The 24,771-nt window shown below is 42.1% G+C and overlaps 1 protein-coding gene across 5 annotated transcripts in view; it reads left to right on the forward strand.

Annotated features, from left to right (window-relative positions):
- Nucleotides 1–2,089: 2,089 nt before the first annotated feature.
- WDR37 (WD repeat domain 37) overlaps nt 2,090–24,771 on the forward strand; it is an 84,067-nt gene continuing 61,385 nt past the window's right edge. For 4 of the 5 annotated variants that reach the window (XM_063099838.1, XM_063099840.1, XM_063099841.1 and 1 more), the window contains exons 1-2: nt 2,721–2,859; nt 18,712–18,889. In XM_063099838.1, coding sequence (XP_062955908.1) covers nt 18,752–18,889 — 138 coding nt within the window. In that variant the 5' untranslated portion in view covers nt 2,721–2,859; nt 18,712–18,751. Of the gene's footprint in view, nt 2,270–2,720; nt 2,860–18,711; nt 18,890–24,771 lie in introns of those variants that run through there. The other variant, XM_063099839.1, reaches the window with a different exon arrangement.

Here is a 24,771-nt window from a genome sequence, read left to right on the forward strand (position 1 = left end):
AGAAACAGAAAACATGAGGGCTTTCAGATCTTTAGTTGTTTTTTTTTTTTCTGGCTTGATGCCAGTGAGATGCCACATGAGTAGATGCTTTCACACGTAAGGAATCGTATACAAAAATTTTTATAAATAAGACAATATCTTTTCCAGTTTCCTTCACTCTTAGCATTACTAAATAAAATTTATGGGAGGCCATTGTTCTGGACTGAGCTCCTGTGCTAGGTCACAAAATACCAAACCAAAATGGAGTCACTCATGCTAAGTACCACATAATTAAACTGAAACTTTAAGAAAGCAGTTAGATCCCCAAACAGACCAGTTTTTCCTGAAAACATGAGATTCACAGCAACCAATCTGAAGGGGCCCAGTCAACCTGCCCAGTGCGATAAGGAAGTCCTCTCTACTTAAGTCCTTACAAGAAGTGACCTGATGTTAATCCGTTCTTATTCTGCTTCCTTCTTCCCACCTTACAAAAACCAACTGTTCTGCCACGCCCAGCAGAGCACTCATTCCATTTTTTAGAATGATGCTTCCCAATTCTAGAATTGCTAATAGAAGCCAATTAGATATTTAAACTAAATTTGTTGTAATCGTTTTCTTTTGACACCGTAAACAACTCACAATCCTCTAATGAACAGCTAGAGTCCTTAACAAAAGGGAAAGAAGGAAGGATTCCTATATTTGCAATTTAGATGGTCTTACTTTCTCTTTGATTTTGTGATTTATAACATAATTAATTACACTGACGTTACCAAATGTTATGGACTCAATAACATACTAACATACCACAGTATTTGCACTCCAATACTCTACTATGAAGATTGTTATGCAAAATATTGCCATCAGATTGGGGACAATGATATCTCTGTCATGAAGTCTTTGCATAACATCTTTTTTTTTTTAGGCTGTTATGGTTATCAGCACCACGCTCTAAACTGAGCTAACTGACCAGCTTATTTGTATATAATCTTGATAGATACAAAGAAATACAGGATTCAGAATGCACAACAGAGGAGGTCCATTATGCACGCATAGGCCCTTTTATGCAATTCGGATTCCTGTAGCCGTTTGGTTTTAAGTTGTTCTGATTTTTTTGGAAAGATCACTGCAAAACTGTTTCAGAAGTTGGTTTCCATATGGCTACTATTAACATAAAAAGAGACTTAGGAGTTACCCTTGTGCTCTGTGACCTACGATTAGTTACTAAATATCTTGGAGCTCTTCCCTAAGGTAGGCACAATACCTCACTCAGTATTACTTTTAATACTGTAAATGCTTGTGGGGTTAGAAGTTATGTGGTATTAAGAAATAAAGATATCAACTATGTGGCTTAGAGACGTATAAAGTTATTCACGGTATTTTATTTTTTCATTTACATGTGCTTTCTGTCAGCAGAGAGTTTTCTAACATCACTGTAACATCAGGTTTACAGTTTATGTTTGGTAGTTCACTGGCAACATTTTCCCCCTAATAATTCACCTCATTTTCTAAGAACCTAGGTTTCATTATCTCCTGATAACGATTAGACATGAACACAGGGGGAATGCTGTGAGAAAGTGGAGTTGTGTTGCAGAATGAAGCCACCTGTGAGCATGTGAGTTGGCTGAACATGATATCGTGGTTTACAAAGCTTTCTGTCTGCTACAGCAGAATGTCCTGTGCACGTTAGGTGCTAAATAAACTGTTTCTTGAATGTGTGTCTCAACCTGCAAACGCCTGAAAATGACTTCTCTAAGGAGTCAAATACCTCTTCCTTAGAGTTCATCCTGCAGAACTGTTCCAGCGGTAAGCTTTTATTATCACACTTCTGGCAGAAATAACTTCACGTTTTATTCCACACACTTATTTGCATCTCCAAATATAACGTTAAGCCGTTTCTTGCACAACACGCATATTACCGCTTCCTGGATCTGCACCCCGAGATCTACTGTTGAAGGAAGGCGCAGGCCCGGTGGCCCACCTGGAGGGAAGGGCTCCCGGCCGGTTCGTGTCTGCGTGGGGGCTCCTCTCGCGACGCGCTCGCACTCCAGCGGTGCACGGCTCATCCTGTCTCCTCCCAGCCAATGGCGAGCAGACATCTCAGAGGGAGCCGGTGAGTCATCTCCTGCAGACGAGCCGAGAGGTTCGCGGTCCGCCTCCGGCGCCCAGCGGCACGACCCCACGGGGCCCGCCGAGCTGTGACACGGTCGCGCGCGCGCCTCTGGACTCCCGTTCCCAGGCCGGAGCGCGGCTCCCGGGCAGATGGACTCGGACCCCGCCCGAGCTCGCTGCGGTAAGCAGCGCCGTCCCCGGGAGAGTCCGCGAGCGAGGGCTGCGGGAGGGGAACTGTGGGATGGGGAGCGCTCCCTCAGGGCTGCGGGCCGCGGGGCGCTCCCTGGGGTCTACGGGGTAGGGGTCTGCGGGCCGGGGGGCACTCCTTGGGGGCTCTGGGGTGGGGGCCACGACCCCGGCCTCCTCATCCAGGCCCCCGGAAGAGAACGCCGAGCCCGCCCCCCTTCCGAGGTGGCCCGCCTCGTCCTCTCTCGGCCGCAGCGCCCGCGAAGGGCAGCCAGGGTGCGGTGCGCCGACACTGCTGCCGAGAGAGGGTCTCCCCGCGCGCTCCTAGAAACCTCGGGGCCGTTGGGGGGACGCCGGGGCGGGACTTCCGGCGGTGCCGGGCGTGGGGAGGAGGTCGGGGCGGGACTTCCATCGGCGCCGGAAATGCGGGCGCGCCGGGTCGGGGTCGCGGGGTCGCGTCAGTGCGGAGACAGCCGGTGTCCTGCGCGTCGGCCAGGTGTTCCTGGGATCCGTGTCGTGGGGGCCGACGTGCTGAGCGCGACCCGGGCAGGCTCCGGGCGGTGGCGGGAGCGGCGGCTGTGACGGGTGAGGGCCGCCATCTTCCCACTGGTCGGGCGCCGCGTCCTTCCTGGGATGTCGGGAGGAGGGGCCGGGGTGCGAGAGCGGTGGCGAGGAGGACTCGTGTGCGGTGGGGTCTGCGTGAGGAGGGGTCGGGGTACGGGCTGGGTCGGGGTGGAGGAGGGGTCGGGGTACGGGTGAGTCGGGGTGCGGGTGGGTCGGGGTAGAGGAGGGGTGCATATGATCAACATTCATGAAATTAACCGTTTGAGTGAGTGTTTTTCCTTTTCTGGAATGTTTGAAATCCCAGCAGATGTGAAACTGAGGGTAATGTTATGTATTTTTTGTTTCAAATGAAAGCATAAATTAATTTGTTGTATTTTTAAAACCACTTTGGTTGTCTGCCTTTTTCAGATCATATGCGCTTAGAAGAATCTAATAACTTACATAGTTATTAATATGAGAAATATTATAAAGAGCCTTTTGAAAAGAGCAGAAAACTAAGTATTCATTGATGATATTTAATATTACAGCATTTGGAAGGCAGGGAATTCAGTTTGTTAACACAAAGGATGTTTATGGATTTCATTAATTTGTTGACTCTTTGGCCAGGGCCTGCTGTGCTGCATCAGAGCTGCGTGGATGTGGCAGCTACCTTGCTTATGAAAGGTGGGGAAAACGAACGTGTGTGGCAGCATACCCAGGCACAGGAGTTGGGAAGATTCTTTAATCAGTTATTTCAATGACAGGATAGGAAGATTGGATTTTTGGAGGGGACTATTTATAGATTCTTGAAAGTAAAATGTCCTCTTGGTTTTTTATAAACATTATTTACGTAAGTTTCTGTTTAATGTGGTGGTCTGTCCTATGATACTGGGTAAACGTGAATATTTTGGAAGAAGATAATTATCTTTTGGTATTTCAGGTTTGTTTTAGTTGGCATTTAGGTGAAATAGTGCATAGTGGTTTGAAGTAGCTTATTTTAGAGTTATTTGGGTTTTTTTGGTGGCTGTCTGGAATAGGGATCTGAATGTGACCTTGATGTAATAAGGCTGTGCTCTCACCAAGTGAGCTAAGTCGCCAGTCCTAGAGTTATTTTAGAGTGAAGAAATTTTCTTCACTCTGCAGTTCTGTGATCAATTTACTAAAGTGTTAAATATTAACAGACTGTTAAGTGGATTGAGAACCCGACCTCACACGGTTGTTGTGAGGATTAGTGATTCTTCATATTTATTGGTCCATTTAAGCCTCACAGCAACCCTTTGTAGTAGTTCTTCAGCCTCAGGTGGACTTGACAGTGCACTGATTTTCTTCCACTAATTCTTCGATTCTGCTTCCCTTCTTGTCCAGCTTCCACGGTGCCTTCCGTAGTATGTCATTTCAGTATTCCTTTTATGAACACCCGCAACTTCCTTGCCCCTCTTTCCACAATACCAATCTGAAAAACCCAAACTTGTTTTTAAACATTTAAATAAGATATATGCTAATACACATGGCCTGAAATGAAGGCAGTAGTGCCTGTAGCCTGAAGATAGTGTACTTCTTGGGCCAAGAACTTACTCTCCATGTAGCATCTGGTGTGAAAAGAAGTGGTGATAGGACCAGTACAGACTGCTGAGAATGAAGGTGGAGGATGTGAGCGCAGAGACAAGAGTAAGATTAGAAAAATGTTGCAGGAAGAGATTGTGCCAAATAGAAAGATTAACAACAGGAGGGGGAAAAAAGTATAGAAGAGGTTAAAAAAATGCGGAAGCTACAGAACTAATTTTGGGAGAATATTGGTAGGTGAACTATATAGTGAAGAAGTAATAGGAAGAAGCAGAACTTGAATTGCCAGGAAATCTTTTAGTGTTAATAACTCAGTGTATGTCAGACCTTTTGAACACATCTTTGAGATATGACTTCACAGAGTTTAGAAAGCTACTAAAAGATAAAGTTTCTCCAGTATGAAAAGTGTCCATTTGGTGCCAGGTTTTGGGAAGTAATTGTTTGAAATGCATATATTTGGTTGGAAATTGATCAATGGAAAAAAGGTAGCCAATATATTAACTGTTTTGTGAAGTGATGACCAAAAGCAAGTGAGGCCAAAAAGAGCATCATGTGATTTATGGGGAGGAGGAGAGGAGGGTTGAAGGCTCAGGGAAACAGGTGTGGGGATTTGAAAATCACTTGGGAAGAGGACTGCTTATTTCCTGTTGAAGACACAGGGGCTGAAAAAGCCAGTGGTGTGATTCTTGAGATGAAGTCAGTGAACCAAAACCTACAACTGTGAGGTGAAAGGAGGGTCGATACTGCAATTTCTGCATTTTTTTATAACTACTTGTAGAATCTTTGGAATGTGTTAACCATCCAGTTTATACTTATCAGAATGTTTCCACATGAAGTTCTTAAGAGAGGGAAGTGAAGCCCTTTACTATTTTTAGAAAGATTTGCTTGATTTAAATGTCTGGAGATATCTCCTTTTTTCTCTGAAACCATATCAGGAAGCTTTCACAGACTTTTGATACTTTTTTTCCTTTCTAAAACATACTTTGTAAACTGTAACATTTTGTAAAGAGGTAAACTGTTCTTTATAAACAGGTAACTGAACATTTTTAGTGTGATAAAGTAAAACTTGCTTTCTTGTTCCTATTTTAAAATAAGGCCTACACGTATGCAATTTGAGAAACAAAAGATGATCCTTGGCTTTGTACTTATGGAAAGATGGAGTAGATATATATTTTTCTATTCCAACCATTAAGTACAGCTAAAAACACTGGACTTTATATATAAAACAAATATAAGACTAAAAGGTGGAGAAAAGAAAATAGACTGGCCAGATACATTGGGACCTGAGAAATGACAGAGCTTAGTTCCCTGGGTTTGCTTTTTGCCTCATTTATCCCGGACTTAGTGCTGGGGAAGCTAGCAACCCAGGAACACCAAAGGGCTCAGACAAGAAAAGCCCCAAGAAGAGCCTGCTATATCTAGCCAAAAGACCAGGAAAGGGGCAACCAGATAGAAAACTTTTTAGACAGTTAGTGCTTTACTCCAGCCAAATATCACAGAAAACACTGCAGCTTCCACCCTCGCCCTAATGATCAAAGGCGGCATGGGGAATCTAGACTTCCACCCTTGGTAAGCTGTACTGATGCCCATCTCTGGAGGGCCTGTATCAGAGAAGCCTGGATGAGGAGCTGGGGTCTTCATATCTGCTGGGCGACACTGGGGGAGACCTAGCAGGAACTGAGGAATTCTACCTCAATCTACTGGCAGTGTAGGTTACCCCTCTGTGGTGTCGGGGAGGCTGTGTAGCGAGCCATAACAGGACGTCCCGATTCAGCCATGTAGGTATCACTGGAGGCCTTTGGAGAGGCCGAACTCTCACCCTGCCCGGCAGTAACAAGGAGTACCTCCTCATGCAGGATTGATGGAGGCTGAACTGGGAACCTTAACTTCCCCTCCACCTTCTGTGTTCACCTGGCAGAAATAGCGCTCTCTTTGCCCGCTGAAGCAGTGTTGGCAGAGGCCTGCTGTAACTAAAGACTTAAATCAGATCCTGAGTCCAATAAGATAATACCCAAAATGTCAAGGTTTCCGTTGAAAGTCACTCATATGAAGAACCACTAAAATGTCCACCTGAATGAGAAGATACAACTGATACCAACACAGAGATGACACATGTTAGAATTATCTGGCAAGGATTTTAAAGAATCCATCATAAAAATGCTGCAATAAGCATTAACTTATATTTGAAAACAAAAAATAGAAAGTCTGAGGGAGAAAATACAAGATATAAAGAAGAAACAAATGGAAATTTTAGAAGTGAGAAATACAATAATTGAAATAAAAAACAGCGGATGGCTCAACAGCAGAATGGAGAGGACAGAGAAAAGAATCAATAAACTTGAAGATAGAAATTACCCAGTCTGAACAACAGAGAGAAAATAGACTGGAAAAAATGAACAGAACTTCAGGGACCTGTGGGACTTTAACAAAAGATTTAACATTTGCATCATCAAAGTTCCAGAAAGAGAGGAGAAAGATGGTGGGACTGAAACAGTATTTGGAGAAATAATGGCTGATTAGGCAAGCTGTAAACCTATAGATAGAAGAAGCTGAGTGAAGACAGGATAACTGTAAAGATGTTAAGACGTCATAGTCAAACTTCTGCAAACTAAAGCAAGTAGTGAGAAACGCTACTCTACTTATAGGAGGGAAAACAGTTTGTGGGTTTTTTTTGTTTGGTTGGCAGCTGGCCCTCACAGGGATGTGAACCCTTGACCTTGGTATTACAAGGCCATGCTCTAACCAACTGAGTTACCTGGCCAGTCCCAGGAAACAACTTGAAATGGCAGTGGCTTTCTCATCAGAGCTCAGGGAGGTCAGGAGGAAATGGCCTGACATTTTTCAGGTGCCAAAGGAAAAGAACAATCAGCTCAGAATTTTGTATCAAGTGGAAACATCCTTCACATGGTTTGTCTCCAACAGACCCACTCTGCAATAACAGGTAAAGAATTTCTCTAAACAGAAAGGAAATGATGACAGGAATGTGGGAACTTTGGGAAGGAAGAACAAACCATGGAAAGAGCCGCACTGCTGGTACATTCGGTAGATATTCCTTTTCCAACTTGTGTTTGAATGTTAAAGTACAGCTGTCTGATAAAGTCTCAGTGTATGCAGAGGGAATATTTTAAATGATTACGTTATAAATAGGGAAATGTAAAGGGGTGTAGAGGAAGGTAAGGTTCCCACATTTTACATGAACTGGTAAAATGTTGATAATCAATAAAATGTGTTAAGTTGTGAATGTATAATGTAATACCTAGAGCGGCCACTAAAAAAAAAAGATAAGTCTAAATGAAATTCTAAAAGACATTCAAGTAATTCACAAGAAGGCAGGAAAAAGAAAAGAGAAAAAAGAGAATACAGGGAGAGCAAGTGAAATACACACCATGACCAAGTGGGGTTTATCCATGGATGCAAGTTGGATCAATATTTGAAAATCATCAGTATAGTTGACATTGTTAACAGGTCAGAAAAGAAAAGCTACACCATAATATTAATTGATTGAGAAAAACCATATGACAGAATTCAACACTCACTCATGAAAGAAACTCAGAAAATGAATGATAGAAGGAAACGTTCTTAACATCTGCAAGAACCTATAGGTACCATCATACTTAATGGTAAAAGATTGAATTTTTTTTTTTTTTGTCTTTTTGTGACCAGCGTACTGCGCTCAGCCAGTGAGCGCACCGGCCATCCTTATACAGGATCCGAACCTGGGGTGGGAGCACTGCTGCGCCCCCAGCGCAGCACTCTCCTGAGTGCGCCACGGGGTCGGCCCAAAGATTGAATATTTTTTACCCTAAGATTGGGGGCAAATCAAGGATGTTTGCTGTCGCTGTTGTGATCCAGCATAGTACTGGAATTTCTAGTGACATCACTAGGATTAAGAAAAGGAAATAAAAGGCTTGCAGATCAGAAAGGAAGAAATAAAACTCCTTTTTTTTTCTCCAGGTGACGTAATAATCTACACAGAAAGTCCCAAGGAATCTACAAAAAAAATTCCTAGAATTTATGAATAAGTTCAGCAAGAATGCACAGTACAACTTCAATACAAAAATCTAATTGCATTTCTGTATACTGGCAATTCACATGTGGAGATCAAAATAAAAATATAATATTTAAGACTGCTCAGAATAATTAAAAGGGAAACTTCACTGTAAAATTGAGAAAATATACATATGACTTTAATGCAGAAAACTAGAAAGTTGCCGAAAGATCTGAATAATTACTGTGTTCATAGATTGAAAGGTTCAACATAATAAATTCTCCAATTCTCCCTCAACTGATGTAACAGATTTAACACAATTCCCATCAAAATCCCAGCAAGATTTGTATAGATATGGAAAAGATTACTTTAAAATTTAAAATGAGAGACAAAGGAACTAGGATAGCTAAAACAATTTTGAGAAAGATTTAAATGATAGGAATCACTGTAACTGGTTTCAAGACTTTAACAGAACAATAAAAACTGTGTTACTGGTGGAGGGAGAGAGAGAGAGGAACCATGGAGAACCAAGAGATAACCCCCATGCAAGTACAGCCAATTGATTTTTGACAAAGATGCCAAGCAATTCAATGTAGAATGGGTAGTCTTTTCAACAAATGGTGCTGGAATAATTGGGTACCATAGGCAAAAACAAAACCCAAAAACATTGACCTAAATCTTAACACCTTACAAAAATAACTCCAAATAGCTCATACATTTATATGTAAAACATAAAACTGTAAAATTTCGAGATGAAAATGAACAAAATTTTGGGACCTAGGGATTGCTTGATAAAAAGTTTTTAGACATGATTCTAAAAGTATGATCCACAGAATAAGTTATCAAAATTAAAAGTTTTGCTTTGTGGAAAATCCTGTTAGGATGAAAAGATAAAAGAATGTATTGGAAGAAATTTGCAACCCACATGCATAGGTACTTCAAAAAGTTCATGAAGAAATAGAATTAAAAGATACTACGAATTTTTCCATGAACTTTTTTTTTTAAGTTTTTTTACATTTACTGGTTTATTATAAAGGGTATTACAAGGGATACAGACAAAGAGATGCACAAAGTGAGGTATGGGAGAAGGGGCATGGAGCTTCCATGTACCTCCCTGGACATGCCACTTTCCAGGAACCTCCATGTGTTCAGCTATTCAGAAACTTTCTGAACCCTCTGCTCTTGGGTTTTTATGGAGGCTTCATTACATAGGCACGACTGATTAAATCATTGAGCACTGGTCATCAATCTAACCTTCAGTCCTTCTTCCCTCCCTGGAGCTTGGGGAGTGGGACTGAAAGTCCTGCCTTGGTCTTTCCTGTGACCAGCCCACATCCTGAAGCTATCTAGGGCCTGCCAGCCATCATTAGCTAATGAGAAGACTCTTATCATTTGGGAGATTCCAAGGATTTTAGGAGTTGTATGTCAGGAGATGAAGGGGCGAAGACCAAATATGTGTTTTCACAATGTCACAGTCCATCCCCTGGTGTTTGAACACAGATCCTTTATGTCAAAAAGGCATACAACTCAAAAGACACTGGCATGTTGCTAGGATCCCATTCAGTCATTATTAGTAATTAGTCCAGTCATCATCATGTCATTTGTTTCCCAGGATGAGGTTACTGAGGTCTGCAGGCTGCCATTCAGTCTTGACAGATTCCAAAAGCAGGTGTGGTTTTGGCAAACACAGCTTCACCCTTTCAGGCATCTGGAATAACTGAGCTAAGAGATGATGTCATCTCTTGCTGTGAGCCTCTTTCAAGGTGTTAAATGTATCATTGGATTTCTGTCAACTTATTACCTATTTATTCATTTTTTACCCTCAGCTATAATTTCTCCTTCTGTCCATTAATATCCAAACTTTCCCACCTTTGGAAAAGGGACATTCGGTTCAGTAACTTTGCTTGTCTAGATTGCAGGCAGCAGTGCTAGTCTACCAAGTGCCTCCCCCTCATTTCTTCCCCTTCCTGCACCGTAAGGTTACACAGGTGCAGAACATTTGGCTGTGTTTGCCACCGGGCAATATAGCTGCAATCACTGTTAACCCCAAATCTTGCCAGATGGGGTGAAGGCATAACTCACCCTCATCAGGCCCTTAGGAATTCTGACATAAGGTTTAAACACATTGTTACAGCTTGCTTAGAAATCATGCCTGCCTGCTTCCAGCACTTGTAAGACCTGGTCCTAGGACCACTGTGTAAGGTAGGGGGGAAAAGATTGAGTTGATATGCAGAAGAAAGAAAAAATTATACTTGTCATACTAGTGTACTCCTCCCTTGTCAAGAGTTGCATAGTTATATCAGCATCCTACCCCACATGAAGCATATTTAAATGTACCAACTCTCCTGTGAACTTTTTTTTTCTTTTTTTTTTTTTTAAAAGATGACCGGTAAGGGGATCTTAACCCTTGACTTGGTGTTGTCAGCACCACGCTCAGCCAGTGAGCGAACCGGCCATCCGTATATGGGATCCGAACCCGAGGCCTTGGTGTTCTCAGCACCGCACTCTACCGAGTGAGCCATGGGCCGGCCCTGTGAACTTTTCTTTTAATTCTGTCATCCCTCATTTTCCTGTCACCTCCACCAGGACTTTATCTCAGGTTTTGAAGTCACAGCACATTGGCCTTCTGTGTCAAGGAGCCTCTGAAAAGTTTCTTCTCCACCTCCTGGCCATTTTACACTCTCTGGTGCAAAAGGCTTTGGGTCTTTGCCTGTTTTCAGTGTTTATCTTGATTAATCTGCTTGAATATTGCCCCAGACAATTGTTGGTCAGCTTTTTCACTGTAATCTCTGCCTTTCTGCCCCTCAGATTCTTTCAAAGTGGGGTAAATACAGCAAACTTCTTTGGAACCTCAATGTTGGGGGACCAGAAGAGGCTCCCTTTGGTCCATCCAACCTTTGGTAGTGTTGTATTAAGACCTTTGTTTTAAACCCATCAACTTCCGTTTTGTTCATTGCATTTTTTAAAAACCATCTAAAAATTTCCACCCTGCTGTGGATGAGTCCCGTGAACCTCCCCTTTCTTTTCCACTTAGTTTCACTCTTATAAGTGTTTTCTTTATTCACCTTACTTCTTAATAAACGTTTAAAAATTTCCACCTTCCTGGGATCAGTCCTTTGACTCCCTTCTGCCTTTTGCCATTCTCTTGTCATTCACCCTCCCTTTTTTATTAAGCATCTGTAAGACCCTTGAGGGGAAGCTGAGACACCAAACTTGATACTGCTTCCCTGAGTGTATCTCTACCTTGCAGCAGTAAAATTACATGGGCTGCCCATGCTAACGTGGCCCCCTTAACCACAGCATTTACCATGGTAATTGGCATATTCTGCAGGGGAACATCCTGGTCATCATAAAGCCAGTCCCATGTGGCTTGCATAAGAAGTGTGCCAGCTGCTTCATTTGGGGTGCTCCACTTAGTATTCACAGGGGGAATCGGGCAGGCCCCCTTCTCAAGGTAAACGGACCTTACAGTGGCTTTTATCCAGGCTGGCTGTTCTCTCGGGAATATCCTCCTGTGTGTCTGGATCATATACAGCCATCCATGTTCCATGGCAAGTTGTGGGGCTTTCATCAACCCAAACATACTTCTCCATTCTGTAGCATTTAAAACCAAAGATACTTCCCCTAAACTAGTTACTCTCAGAATCAATTTTAGTAAAGGCTCTGCAGGGAGCTGGTGGTACAGATCTACAAAAATGAAACAGTTCCTTCACATCATACTCTCTGGTTTCAGTAATTGCTTGGTCTTGCCTTTCCTCCACGTAAACTACCTTCTTAGTAACCAGGGGTCTTGGAGGTGCTTTCTTTTATCCCCGCATAACATTTCACTTTGTGGGTGGCTCTGAGGTTTCTGACCTAAACTGAACCCGACTGAAATCTGAGCTTGGTCTAGCATTGTGGTCTGACCCAGCACTCTTCTTTCATTTCAGCTATTACAGGTAACAGTAATCAAGGAATTGGATTTTTTTTTTTCTTACTAATTTCCATTTCCTTATGCATCTGTTGATAGCTCCCTGGGAATTAGATCCATCTCTAAATTCCACTGGCAACTTTTACCTTTATCAACTGAGCACAGCACAGCTGCAGCTCCCTATTCCGGGTTACCCCGTGACCACCCAGGAATCAGAGTTTCCTCATCCCCCACCTGTTTAAGCCATATGTTTCCGTGAGCCAGGACTGCTCTAGCAAACCCCAATCCTGACAGCAAATGAGGAGTGAATGGGGAAAAAAGCACTTCTGTGACCTAGTGTGTGGGGATTTCTCCCCATTGGCAAGCAAGACACCAACAGGGTGTCCTCCAATTCAGTTTTGACACTATCTACCTAGAGATAGTGATAAGTCCAGGTCCTGCAACTTCTGACCAACCAGCTATAAATCAGGGTTCCAGCAACTCGTTCCTTGGGTTCGATTAATTTGCTTGAGCAACTGACAGAACCCGAGGAAGCAGGTACTTAGTTTACATATTTATTAGAAAGGATAGTACAAAGGATATGGATGAAGAGATGCATAGGGTGAGGTATGGGAGAAGGGGTACGGAGTCTCTGCCCTCCCAGAGTGTGCCACCCTCCTGGAACCTCCACGTGTTTGGCTGTCCGGAAGCTGTCCGTGAACTTTGTGAAAAATCCTTGTATGTGACAAAAAAATTCCTGCTCTATAGTATATAAAGAACTCCTAAGTCTCTACAGTAAAAAAAATCCAAACAATTCTATTAGAAAATGGGCAAAAGACATGAAGAGACAGCTCACTGAAGAGGACACATGACTAGTGAATAAGCCCCTGAAAAGATACCTCATATCGCTTGCCATTGGTATACACCAGTTAAGATCATAATGAGACATTACACACCTACCACAACACTTAGAATTAGAAATAGTGGCAGTACCAAATGCTGGTGAGGTTGTGGAGAACTCTGTTGCTCATATGTTGCTGATGGGAGAGTGAAAGGATGCAGACACTCTGGAAAATAGTTTGACAGTTTCGTTAACAAAAACCAGAAAACAAAGTGTGGTTAAACACAGAGTTACTGTCTGACCCAGCAATTCCATTCTTAGGTGTATACCCAAGTGAAGTGAAACATGTATGTAGAACTTGCATGCTGCACTAATGTTCATAGTGGCATTTTTATAATAACCTAGAAAATGGAAACAACCAAATGTCCATCAGTTGATGGATGGATAAGTAAAATATGGTATATCCATACATTGGAATATTTGGCAAGAAAAGGGAATAGATTACCAGTATGTGCTACAACATAGATAAACCTTGAAACCACTGTGCTAAGTGGAAGAAGCCAGTCACGGTAGACCAGACCACATATTTTATGATTCCATTTGTACGAAATGGCCAGAATGGGCAAATTTTTATATACAGAAAGTAGATTAGTTGTTGCCTAGGGCTGGCTGTGGAGAGTGGCTGCAAGAAATGGGGAGTGAATGTTAATGAGCGTGGGGTTTCTTTTTGGGGTGATGGTTGCGCAACCCTGTGAATATATTGGAAATCATTGAATTGTAAACTGTAAATGAGTGTCTTATGTGGTGTGTAAATTATATCTCAGATTTTTTTTTTAAACTAAACATAAATTTATCCTGCAACCCAGCAGTCTCAGTCCTGGGCTCTTCATCCAAAAGAAATAAAATTTACGTTCACACAAAAACTTGTATATTTATTGCAATTTTATTTGTAATAGGAAAAAATGGGAAAAAACCAAAGGTTTTTACAGTAGGCGAGTAGTTGAACAAACATGATTAAACATTCATACTGTCCATAATACCTAGCAATAAAAAGGAAGTAACTATTGATACATGCAGCAAATCGGATGGATCTGGAGCATTGAGCTGAGAATGGGAAAAAAAAAAATCTCAAAAGGTAATGAAATCAATGATCACATTTGTATAACATTCTCAGAATGAAAAATTATAGAGATGGATACAAGCTAGTGTTTGTCAGGAGCTAGGGATTTCTCTGGGGAATAGTGTTAGGGTGACTTTAATGGGTGGCCTGAATGTGATCTTTGTGGTGATGGGAAAGTTTTGTATCTTGATTTTGGTGGTATTTATAGGACTTTATATATGAAACAAAAGGGACAAATGCTCACATTGTACCAATATTAATTTGCTGGTTTAACTAAATTAACAGATAAAATAACAAATTGTGCTGTAATTATATACAGTAAAAGCATTGGGGAAATAAGGGACATTTCTGTACCGTCTTTGCAACTTCCTGTGAATCTGTACTAATTTCAAAATAAAAAGTTAAAAAAGATGATCCTGGTATGTGTGGTAAATTGGGGACTTTGTAACTAACACAAGACTTTTTTGGTTAAGAACAACTAAAAATAACTAGACTTTATGAATAACTTAAGTCTTTTAATAAGTGTCTTAAACATAAATGATAAGCAAACTTACCCAGGTTTCTGACATTTTTGGGTTAGGCTTGGCTTTTTTTTTTTTTTTTTTTAAAGATGACCAGTAAGGGGATCTTAACCCTTGACTTGGTGTTGTCAGCACCGCGCTCAGCCATTGAACTAACTGGCCATCCCTATATAGGATCCTAACCCGTGGCCTTGGTGTTATCAGCACCACACTCTCCCAAGTGAGCCACGGGCCGGCCCCTAAGCTTGGCTTTTAAAAAGAGTTTTACTACCAAAATTTATATATGAGAATTCTCAATAGTGTATAGTAAAAAGGAAACAAAACTAGTTAAACTGTATGTGCTCACATTCTTGTAGTACTATTTAGAAAAAAGAACTATAGACTTCCCCATATTCTAAGATTAAGTTCATTGATTTCTACTATCTTAATTATAATATTAAAAACTCTAAATTGAATTGAATTTTTATGTGATAATATTTTCTCCTGTGAAAAGGAATATTTTCAGCCTCAATATTTAGTGTTAGAATGCTTAACAAACCAAATAGGAAAGAATCTTGGTTATTATGTTAATAACTTTTATGAAAGATTTTTTTTTTTTTTTTTGCCAATACATTCTGTCTTTAAAAATACTCTCCTTTATGTTTGAGTAAACTGTTTTTCTTCTTCAAAACGAACTGACTTTGTTTAAAAGAAAAGGGAATGCTGGTGATCTTAAAATACCATAGTACATAAATTAACTTTTAACAAAGTGTAAGGTATAGTTATTAAGTAAACGAGAACCATTTAGGAGGAGAGGAATACCGTTTTAGGGACTGCTGTCTGCGTCTAGTGTTGTGAGAAGTCAGCAAGGGAGAAGCTTGGACACACGTGAAGAAGGTCTTGGGGTACAGACCTGTTATGCAGTCTTAACTTAAGTTGCAGTTTTAACTGCCTGCTTGGAATTTTGATGTTCACATAGACCTTGCAGCAGTTTTAAAGGGCAGCATATTTTCCCGTAGTGTTGATACATTCATTTAGTAGAATCATCCCCCTAACTTTGGGATTTAGGCCAGTTTTCCTTTCCAAATCGAGATAACTTTCGTCATATTGGCTTCTGAGAGCTCACGGGAATGTCCTGTTTTTGCTTTGCTCAGTGCTTGGCTCAGCAGGCATTTTGTTAAAGCAAAGCACAGTGCTGCTGCTCAGCGCAAATGTGAGTGATGTAGTGACAGGGTTGTGTTTGGAGGAGGAGGGATGGGTAATAGAAAGTCTGTGGAAGTGTTAGGAACAGATACACCTGTAGTTGAAAAAGGAAGATGTAATGTGTAAATACAGTTCTTAAAATTATATTAACTAATGTAGCGATATATTGGGAGGAGGAATGGATATCAGAAAATGAGCAGAAAATATCCAAAGTTGGTAAATTATGTTTAAATTATTTAGAGATTTGAATGACTTAATCACATGTGGCTAGTCTGGATTGAGATGTGCTGTGAATATAAAATACTGAATTTTGCAGAGGGAATCAAAAACAATGTAAAATATCTAATGTTTTTTATATTGACCATTGGGTTAAGTAAATCATTAAAAGTAATTTCACATGTTTTTACTTTTGAAGATGTGGCCACTAGAAAACTTAACATTACATATTGACTTGCGACGTGTTTCTTTTGGACAGCACTACTCCAGAAACCGCTCTGCTGTCTAAATCACGCACTTAAAACTGGCTCCCTCCAGGGAGTGGGTTGAGCTGGGGGAAAGTGGGCTTAAGGGAGAGTTGTTTTTTATTTTAAGCCCTTTTGTGCTATTTGATTTTTGAAACATGTTAGTGAAATTTGATAAAAAATTACCTCTTTAACAAAGGCAGTGATCTTGTTACAGACAGACCAGGCTTGGCTTGCCTCTCACACTAAACAAATAACCTTCAAGTCCGAAATTTGGTGCAAGGATTGGAAGTTTTATTTAGATTACTGGTACTCAGCTAAATGTCTAATCAAGCAAACAAACAAATAGAAAAGAGGAGCAGTGGGGTCCAGTTTATCCTAGTTCCAGTCGGTGGGGCCAACCTATTCCTCTGACACAGTAATTGATAAAAGCAGTTCTCCCCACTGTTGTCGGCACAGAGAAGAAAAGTACCAACTAGATTTAAATCAGAGAAAAAAGGCATAGCCAGGAGCTCTCCAGGGCACACCTATACAGAACAGAAGAGGGCTTGGAAAATCAGAAACAAAACATAGCCAGGAGCCCTCCAGGGTGCACCTACATAGTAGTGTTGTGGGCCGAATGCACAGAGGAATCCAAGACTGGTGTCAGTGTTACAGCTCTTTATTTTGTGTTGCAGCTCTTTGTTCAGTGTTACAGAGCCCCTTTTGCTTATAAGCAAGGAGAACACTGGGGAGCAAAGACTTCTATACCAGTGTCTCCCAGAACAAAGGAAAAGGCCATCTTATATAGCCTAAATTTCTGTCCTTTTCCCGCCCTAGTTCCCATTCAGGTCCTCTTCTGTAAATGAGGGATGCAGTCCTGCTAATTTGGATTGGCTGATTATGGGACACAGTCCATTGGTCACTTTTGGAGCCTAATTTGCATCTGGCCCTTGGGGGACGTGAGACTGCTGTTATCTCATAGAGGGCGGGTGCAGGAAGCAAGCAAGCAAAGTTGCAGAGGCCAGAGTCTGCAGTTAAGGCAGTCAAGCATAGAGTTTCTAAGATAGTTTCTCTGGTGGAAGGAGGCAGGTCTAACAATCAGAAAATGCTCAGGGTTCCCCACTTACAGTAGCAGATATAATCCAACCAAACAGCAGGAGAGGGCTCAGAAAATCGGAGAAAGGTAAAGAGAATTTTAGCGGCTTCCGGACTTCCAGTCGCTGTGTGGCACGGGAATGAATCCCCACCATTCTCGTGAATCCCCCATCAGGGGGAACCTGCTCAAGCAAGGTCTTCACGGTGTGGGACTGGCCTTCCTACCTCTGCTAGTTATCTGTCAGGGCAAACTGCTGCCAGCCAGAGAGAGCATGCTTCTCACAGGTTGAGAGGAGTTTAAGCTATAGTTGTCTGGCAGTCACTTTAAAGAGGAAGAAAAGGGGAAAAAGAGTAAAAGAGAATAAAACGTTGCCTTGTTAGAATTTAGGCCAGAGACTCCAGTAGAGACTTACCAGCAGCAGAGACATGGGAGCAAAATAGTCCCAGTGGCCACTTGCCTTTTGCAGCTACAGTCTTCTCTGGTGCCCAAAGCTTTCCAGTTTTTGCCGGTGACTAAATTAGGCTCTTATATTCCAAAGTCATAGAAATGAACAGTGTACCCAGCAGTAAAGCAGGCAACGCTTTATTAAAAGGGAGATAGACTTATGCATAAGGTGGGCAGCAACAGTAAAGCTAGCCCCCCAAGGGGAGCTGTTCAAGGTCTTTTATAGGGAAAGGAGTTAAGGGGTGCAGGCCAGCATCACTGGAAGTAGTACATTCTGTTCTTCCTGGTTGCATCAGGAGTGCATGCTCAGTAGGTCCAAGATGGCAGTGGTGTTCATCATTGTCACCCCAGGAGGGTCATTGTAGTGTTCCATCTTGAAGCTTTGTGCACATGTGGGAATTCCTAAAGGGGTGTTAAGGTTAATCGTAACACAGTTAGGGTAAACAAGCCTTAGGGAGGGGTTTTGCAACTCAGTAAATATCTGTTTCCTCTCTTATCTCAGTTTGTTTTATCAGGGTTGGCCACGGGTAATCATTTGCCCTGGGGGTCTCATGACTGAGGAGTGGAAAAGTAACAAAGTGTCCTCTGCAGGGACAATGGAGTTGGTTTGGTTCACAGGCCTAGCCTTACTCTGTTTCAGTCTCTACCTAAAACATCTTAATTTGTCCTGTTCCAAATTATGTAGTAAATGTTAACCATAGTAAGGAAGCTTGTAATCAAAAGTAGTAATATCTTGTCCACTGTTTTGCCTTTATTTCAATTTGCTATATCATAAATAAAACACTTGTGTTTCCTGCTGCTGTTTAGCTTATTGCAGGAGGGACCAGGACACTGCCTTCTGGAAGTAATGCCCACAGAAAGCGGGAGCTGTTCCACTGCTCGCCAAGCAAAGCAGAAGCGCAAATCACACAGCCTTTCCATACGGAGAACCAACAGCTCAGAGCAGGAGCGGACGGGGCTGCCACGAGAGATGTTGGAAGGACAAGTAAGTTGGTATTGGTCAGTGCCTCATGGTGAAGAGGGGACTGTGCTTGTAATGCTATGAAAGTACCCAACTATGTGATGGTTACCAGGGTAGAAAAAATGTTTGGGTTACCAAAAAAAGATCCTCCCCAAACTCCCACAAAATAATCCCATTAAAACCACCATCAAGTACAACAGTACATACAAGAGATAGTTAGATTTCTGGGTTAACATATTCATAATACTCAATAACCAAAAGAAGTAGATGTGACAGTTTGGATTAGTTTTTATTCTTTATATACATTGACAGTACGCTATTCTTTCTTTAATAGTCTTAAGAAAAGAAAAGCCTCATGTAAGTTTAATGATCTCTTTCTGTTCTCTGAAGTTTTTGGAATTAGATCTTTTAGTAACTTTACTTGGCTTTAGCCTTGTCTCTGCAGTGAGTGTGCCATCCTTTGATTAAATGAACTAGTATATTATTGATAAAGATAAGTTCTGCTTATACTTTTTCTAGTTCTTTCACAGATGAAAAGAATTTTAAAAGAATATTATTTTGGAACCTAGACAAAAGTATATATTAAAATAAATTATAGCTATATCTTATACATGTATATAAATATATATAAATTTATAACCATTCTTTGATAATTAGAACTGATTGGCTGTAATGCTGCAGGAAAAATAAGGCTTAAATCTGAGAAATTGGCTCATAAGAATATTGGATCTTGTTAGAACCTTGTGGATAACTTTATGCCCAGGACTTCTAGGATGTAACCTCTATAGGGGCAGCACTGCATACTCAGAACCCAACGTAGTTGCTGCCATAAAGCAGATATTCAATCAGAATTCAATTATTATGTGTTGAATGGAAGAATAAATAAATATCTGGTTCTACTTTCTATAAAAATGATTACATTTTAATTTTATGTTGGAAGTAAAATCATAAAAATAGCTTTGATATTCTTAGTGTATTTGCTAGGGCTGCTGTAACAAAGTACCACAAACTGGCTAGTTTAAACAATAGAAATTTATTTTCTCACAGTTCTGGAGGCTGGAAGTCCTAAATCAAGTGGTCAGTTGGTCTGGTTTCCCCTGAGGCCTCTCTCCTTGGCTTGTAGATGGCCACCCTGTCCCTGTGTCCTCACGTGGTCTTTCCTCTGTGCATGTCTGTGTCCTCATCTCTTCTTATAGGGCCACCAGGCATATTGGATTAGGGTCCACCTTTATGACCTCATTTTACCTTAATTATCTCTAAACACCTTGTCTTCAAATACAGTGATGTGTTAGTAAACAGTGGGGTAACTTTTTGAGAAATGTGTTACTGGCAGTTTCATTGTGCAGAAGTGTATTATGAAAGTGAACCTCAGTGAATTTTCCTATTGTCTGCACTGGCCACTAGCTGCATGAGTGTGAGACCTCTAATTATGTTACTAAGTTTCTCTGAGCCTCACTTTACTCATCTGTTAAATGAGGATTAGAATAATTATCACTCCCACAGTCATGAAAATTAAACTTCAGGTAGGGATTATGCCTGGCACTCAGCAAGCATTCAGTGAGTGTTAACTGAAAGAAAGTGAGCCGAGATGCTGGGTACCAATCAAGCTTTATTGAAGGAAAAGAAAATCTGCCGGGCTGCGCTCAAAGTGGCGGGCAGCCCTGGGCTGCCCTCAGAATGGAGGATGGCCTCAGATGTGGGGGTGAGGTAGCTTATATAGGGTGCCAAGGGCTGGCTGATACCATCAAGGAGGGGCATTATGGTAATAATGAAGCTATGCAACCAGGCTGGAGAATTGCGCCCTTGCAGCAGCAAAAGGGTTTCTGTTTTGCAGAAGTCATGAGGATTCTCATAAAGGGAAGTGGGGAGGGGTTTGGTGATGGAGTGGAAGACAAGGCCGGTGGCTGTTTTGTGCTTATTGTGTCCACAGTGGCGCTGGTCCATCATTAACTAAGTGTTATTAACTGTTTTTCTGTGGGGATGGGTTGGAATCATTTAAAAATGCAAGAATTCTGAAGTAGACAAGAACCCTTTCACTTGGAGTCAGATATAATGTATCAAATGCTTGGCTTTCTTTCTTATAGGTCTGAGCTGCCTTTGGGAGGGTCACCCATGGGTAAGCTAGGCACTCCTCCTCCACATATTTTGCAGTAAGTTTGTTTACACCAGCATCACCACAAACCCATGAGTGGTATGATGGCTATGGTGTCACTAGGTGATAGGAATTTTTCAGCTTCATTATAAACTTATGGGACCACTATCATGTGGTCCATCTTGACCAAAACATTGCTATGCGGTGCATGACTGTACAGTCACATTCTGGAGTCCTGGGGCTTTGGACTTCAACATATGAATTTTGGGGACACAGCTGAGCTTCGGCACTTAGGAGAGTGAAACCAGAGCTGTGCTGGACTTCCGTGATGATGGGAACGTTCTCTATCTCCTTTACCTGATATGGGAGCCACAAGTCACATGTGGTTATTGAGCATTTGAAATGTGGCTGGTGTGGCTCAGAGCCTCAAATTTTAATTTCTTAAAATTTTAATTACTTTACATTGAAATTTAAATAATCAGATGTGGCTAGTGGCTGCCATATTGGATAATGCAGGTAAACAGTCTAAAGTAGGTTTTTTTAATTTTTAGGTTTTCTTACATGTTTAGCAATGAGAATTCCACAGCCTCTATGGCTGGTGTGTTAGTGTTGCCTCACACATGAGCCAAATGTGATCTTCTCGGTCTTGTTGGGTCTCTGTCCTCCATCGTGATGTAGCTCAAAGGAGGTAATCGCATCTCATGGTCAACGCTTGTGAAGGTGATGCAGAATTCTCCAAACTGAACTGCTGAATCCCCTGTGGCCCTCTTTCTGTGTCCCCCTTGTTCCCAGATGGTGCTTATTTGTTCAATGAGTACAGTTTTTTGGAGTGGGACCAGCCAGCGTGTTGTATAGTGGCTGGTGATAGGCACTCTGCAGCAGGAGGGAGGAGTGGCAGTGTTTGGTGCAAGCAGCTGGCATGGTAGGTGCAAGTGGAACCATGTAAGAACATGGACTGGTGGATCGCCAGTGGATTTGAATTTGTGATCATTTTCTGGACAACATATGTGGTCATGCTCTTTCAATTGCTGGGAAGCCATACCAAAAAGAAAGTGAAGATTAGTCTGAATGAGATTTTTTTAAAGTTTATTTTATTAATATTTTTTTACATTCTAAGATGATGTTGTGGAGCAGTTGATGGGGAGGGGCAGAGGGAAAGGGGAAGGAAATAGGGTGGGAGAAGGAGGAAGGAAGGGGGCCGGGGTTGAGGCCTGTGGCACCCTCCTTATTCCTGCAGCGAGCCTGGGGCTCTTCCTGTGGCAGCTTGGTGGTTGTTGCTGGGCTGGATGCAGATGTCAGGCAGTGTGGCCAGGGCCCTCTGTCCTCCCACTGCCCTGGCTCAGTAGCCTGGGGCACTTTCTGTGGCTGCTCAATGGTCATCGTTGGGCTGGTTGTGGGTGTCGGGGGGTGGTGGGTGGTGTGGTGTGGTGTGGTGTGGCTGAGGTCCCCTGCCCTCCCTCCTCTCTGGCTTTGGAGCCCAGGGGGCTTTGGTCCTTCTAGGTTTTATAGGTGTTCTTTGGTGATGTGAGACCTTCATTAGTTAACATCAAATTTTGTCTCTGGTCTGTGGGTATTTTGTTTTTTTTCAGTTCTGTGTTGGATTATTTGCTATTTCCACTACTTAAACTCTTCACTGTAACTAATTTGTTGTCCTTTGCTTACTTCTGAATTGGAGGAACTTTCTGTGGGGACCAGCACTTGAGCTCTGTGGTTGACCTAAATTGCTGCTTTGCTGCTCATTCCCTGGGGAATGCTTTTTTGCAGCTCAGGTTTTAATGGTTGACTTTATAGGTACTTCTGGGTCTCGTGAGGTCCAGTACACCTGGGTTGTTTGGAAACTGGTCTAGGCCTGAGTCTTTTCAGTAAACTGTACCCCTGCAATTCTGTATTCCTGACTTGTCTCCACTGAGTGGGCCTGTGCTGATTGGGGTGCAGATCAGCTCTCCATGCAGTACCCCAATGTTGCCTCGGTGGGCCTGCCGCCACCAATCCCCCACTCCAAACACTTCCCGTGTGATGGGTCATGCACCAGTCCCTTGTGATGACTCACTGGCCTCTGAATGGTTCCCCCTTTTCAGCTGTTCTGGCTCCTCACTCCTGTGTGGGTCCATGGGAACCCTATTAGTGGTCTTGCTGTCCTGGGGTCCACCAAGGCCCTCTTTTCCCCTTCTGCCTCCAAGCAAGCCCATCTGAAGGGCACAACTGCGGCTTTTGCCAGCTCTTGCTCCATGTGCTCAGCAGCTCCAGCCTGGACGCAGCTGGGGCTCGAAATGCACCGAGAAGTTTTTTCTTTCTCTCATCATGGCTTCTCCCACCTTCATGCCCTCCACAGGTCTCTCCTCCTCTTCCTCTGAGCTCCAGTGGCCCCGCTTGGGTGTTGTTGCTTTTTTATAGTTGTAAATTAGTTGACTTGTGGGAGAGAGTGACGCTGGGGACCGTTTATTCTGCCATCTTGACTGGAAGCTCTGAATGAGATATTACATTAGGTTTAGCTTTTTGTCTTAGATTCATACATCTGAGGCAGACTGGAGAGTAGTGGTTAGCTGGGGATGGGCGGATTGCTGCAGAGGACTGCAAATCTAGGTGTGCACACAGTGTTGCTGTGTCCTGTTGAGCTGCTTCCTGCACATGTGTGCTTTTCAGGTGTATGTCAGTGTTGGTATGAAGAAATGCACATTCATTTAAGAGCTTTACTAAATCATAGCAGCTTTTCTGTCTTCAGTTTTCCCAAGAGGTACCATAAGTTCAACACCTCTTATTTTCAGGGTCTGTGAAATTGAACGGCATAGAAAAGGAGTACTGATGGAGAAGTCCGGGAAGTGATTTTGTGAGGCATCTCCTTACTTGGCTCAACTTGCCCCCTAGTGGAAAGTTCTTATTTCACTGTATGTTTAGTTTTTTCATCATCTTTTTTTTTTTTTTTTTTTTTTTTAAAGATGACCGGTAAGGGGATCTTAACCCTTGACTTGGTGTTGTCAGCACCACGCTCAGCCAGTGAGCGAACCGGCCATCTGTATATGGGATCCGAACCCGGGGCCTTGGTGTTATCAGCACCGCACTCTCCCGAGTGAGCCACGGGCCAGCCCTTTTCATCATCTTTTTAAAAAAAATATAAATTGAGGTTAATGCTGACATCTCAGCTTTGTTTTCCATAGTGATTACTTTTAAATTAAGATGCATTTAAATATTAAATGTTAAATATAACATTTTAGTTGCCGAGTAATAAGGACCTTAAAACATTATGTGTACAGATGAGTAGGAACTGACATGTGTTGGAGGAGACTGGCTTCGTGTAGAAGTGAGAAAGGCTTCGCTAAGGAGGCACACTGTGGGAGGAGGGAGTTCTCTATGGAGAAGGAGGGGAGTAGCCAAGACCACAGGCAGGCGGAGAGTTGAACATTGATGTGGCTCTCAGTTCAGCACAAGCTCACATCTTGTAGTCACTGGAATGTTCCCTTTGATGGTTCAGTTTTAATTTTCATTATTATTTTGTTTTCTTTTTTTCCCATGTTCTTCATTGATGTTTTAGAGTGATGTTGGGAGAGACTGTGTTACCAGTTCTACCAGATTCAATTTTTAAACTAGTGGTTTTACATGTATAGTTTTTAAAGTAGTTTGTAAAATTTATGTGAGAACTCTGTGATATTGCAAAATGCATATTGCTAAAATGCTGTTATTTTCTTTAAAATTTGTCTTTCTAAGAAGTTAATCTGAGAAGGAATCTAATAAAAATTGTGTATCTTTTTAACTTGCAACTTATCAAACATCAAAAAGTTTGTGCTGTGTATAAGTTTGAAAAGTCACTTAGAAAATC

This window comes from Cynocephalus volans, chromosome 6, assembly GCF_027409185.1.
Source record: "Cynocephalus volans isolate mCynVol1 chromosome 6, mCynVol1.pri, whole genome shotgun sequence".
NCBI classification, from domain to species: Eukaryota; Metazoa; Chordata; class Mammalia; order Dermoptera; family Cynocephalidae; genus Cynocephalus; species Cynocephalus volans.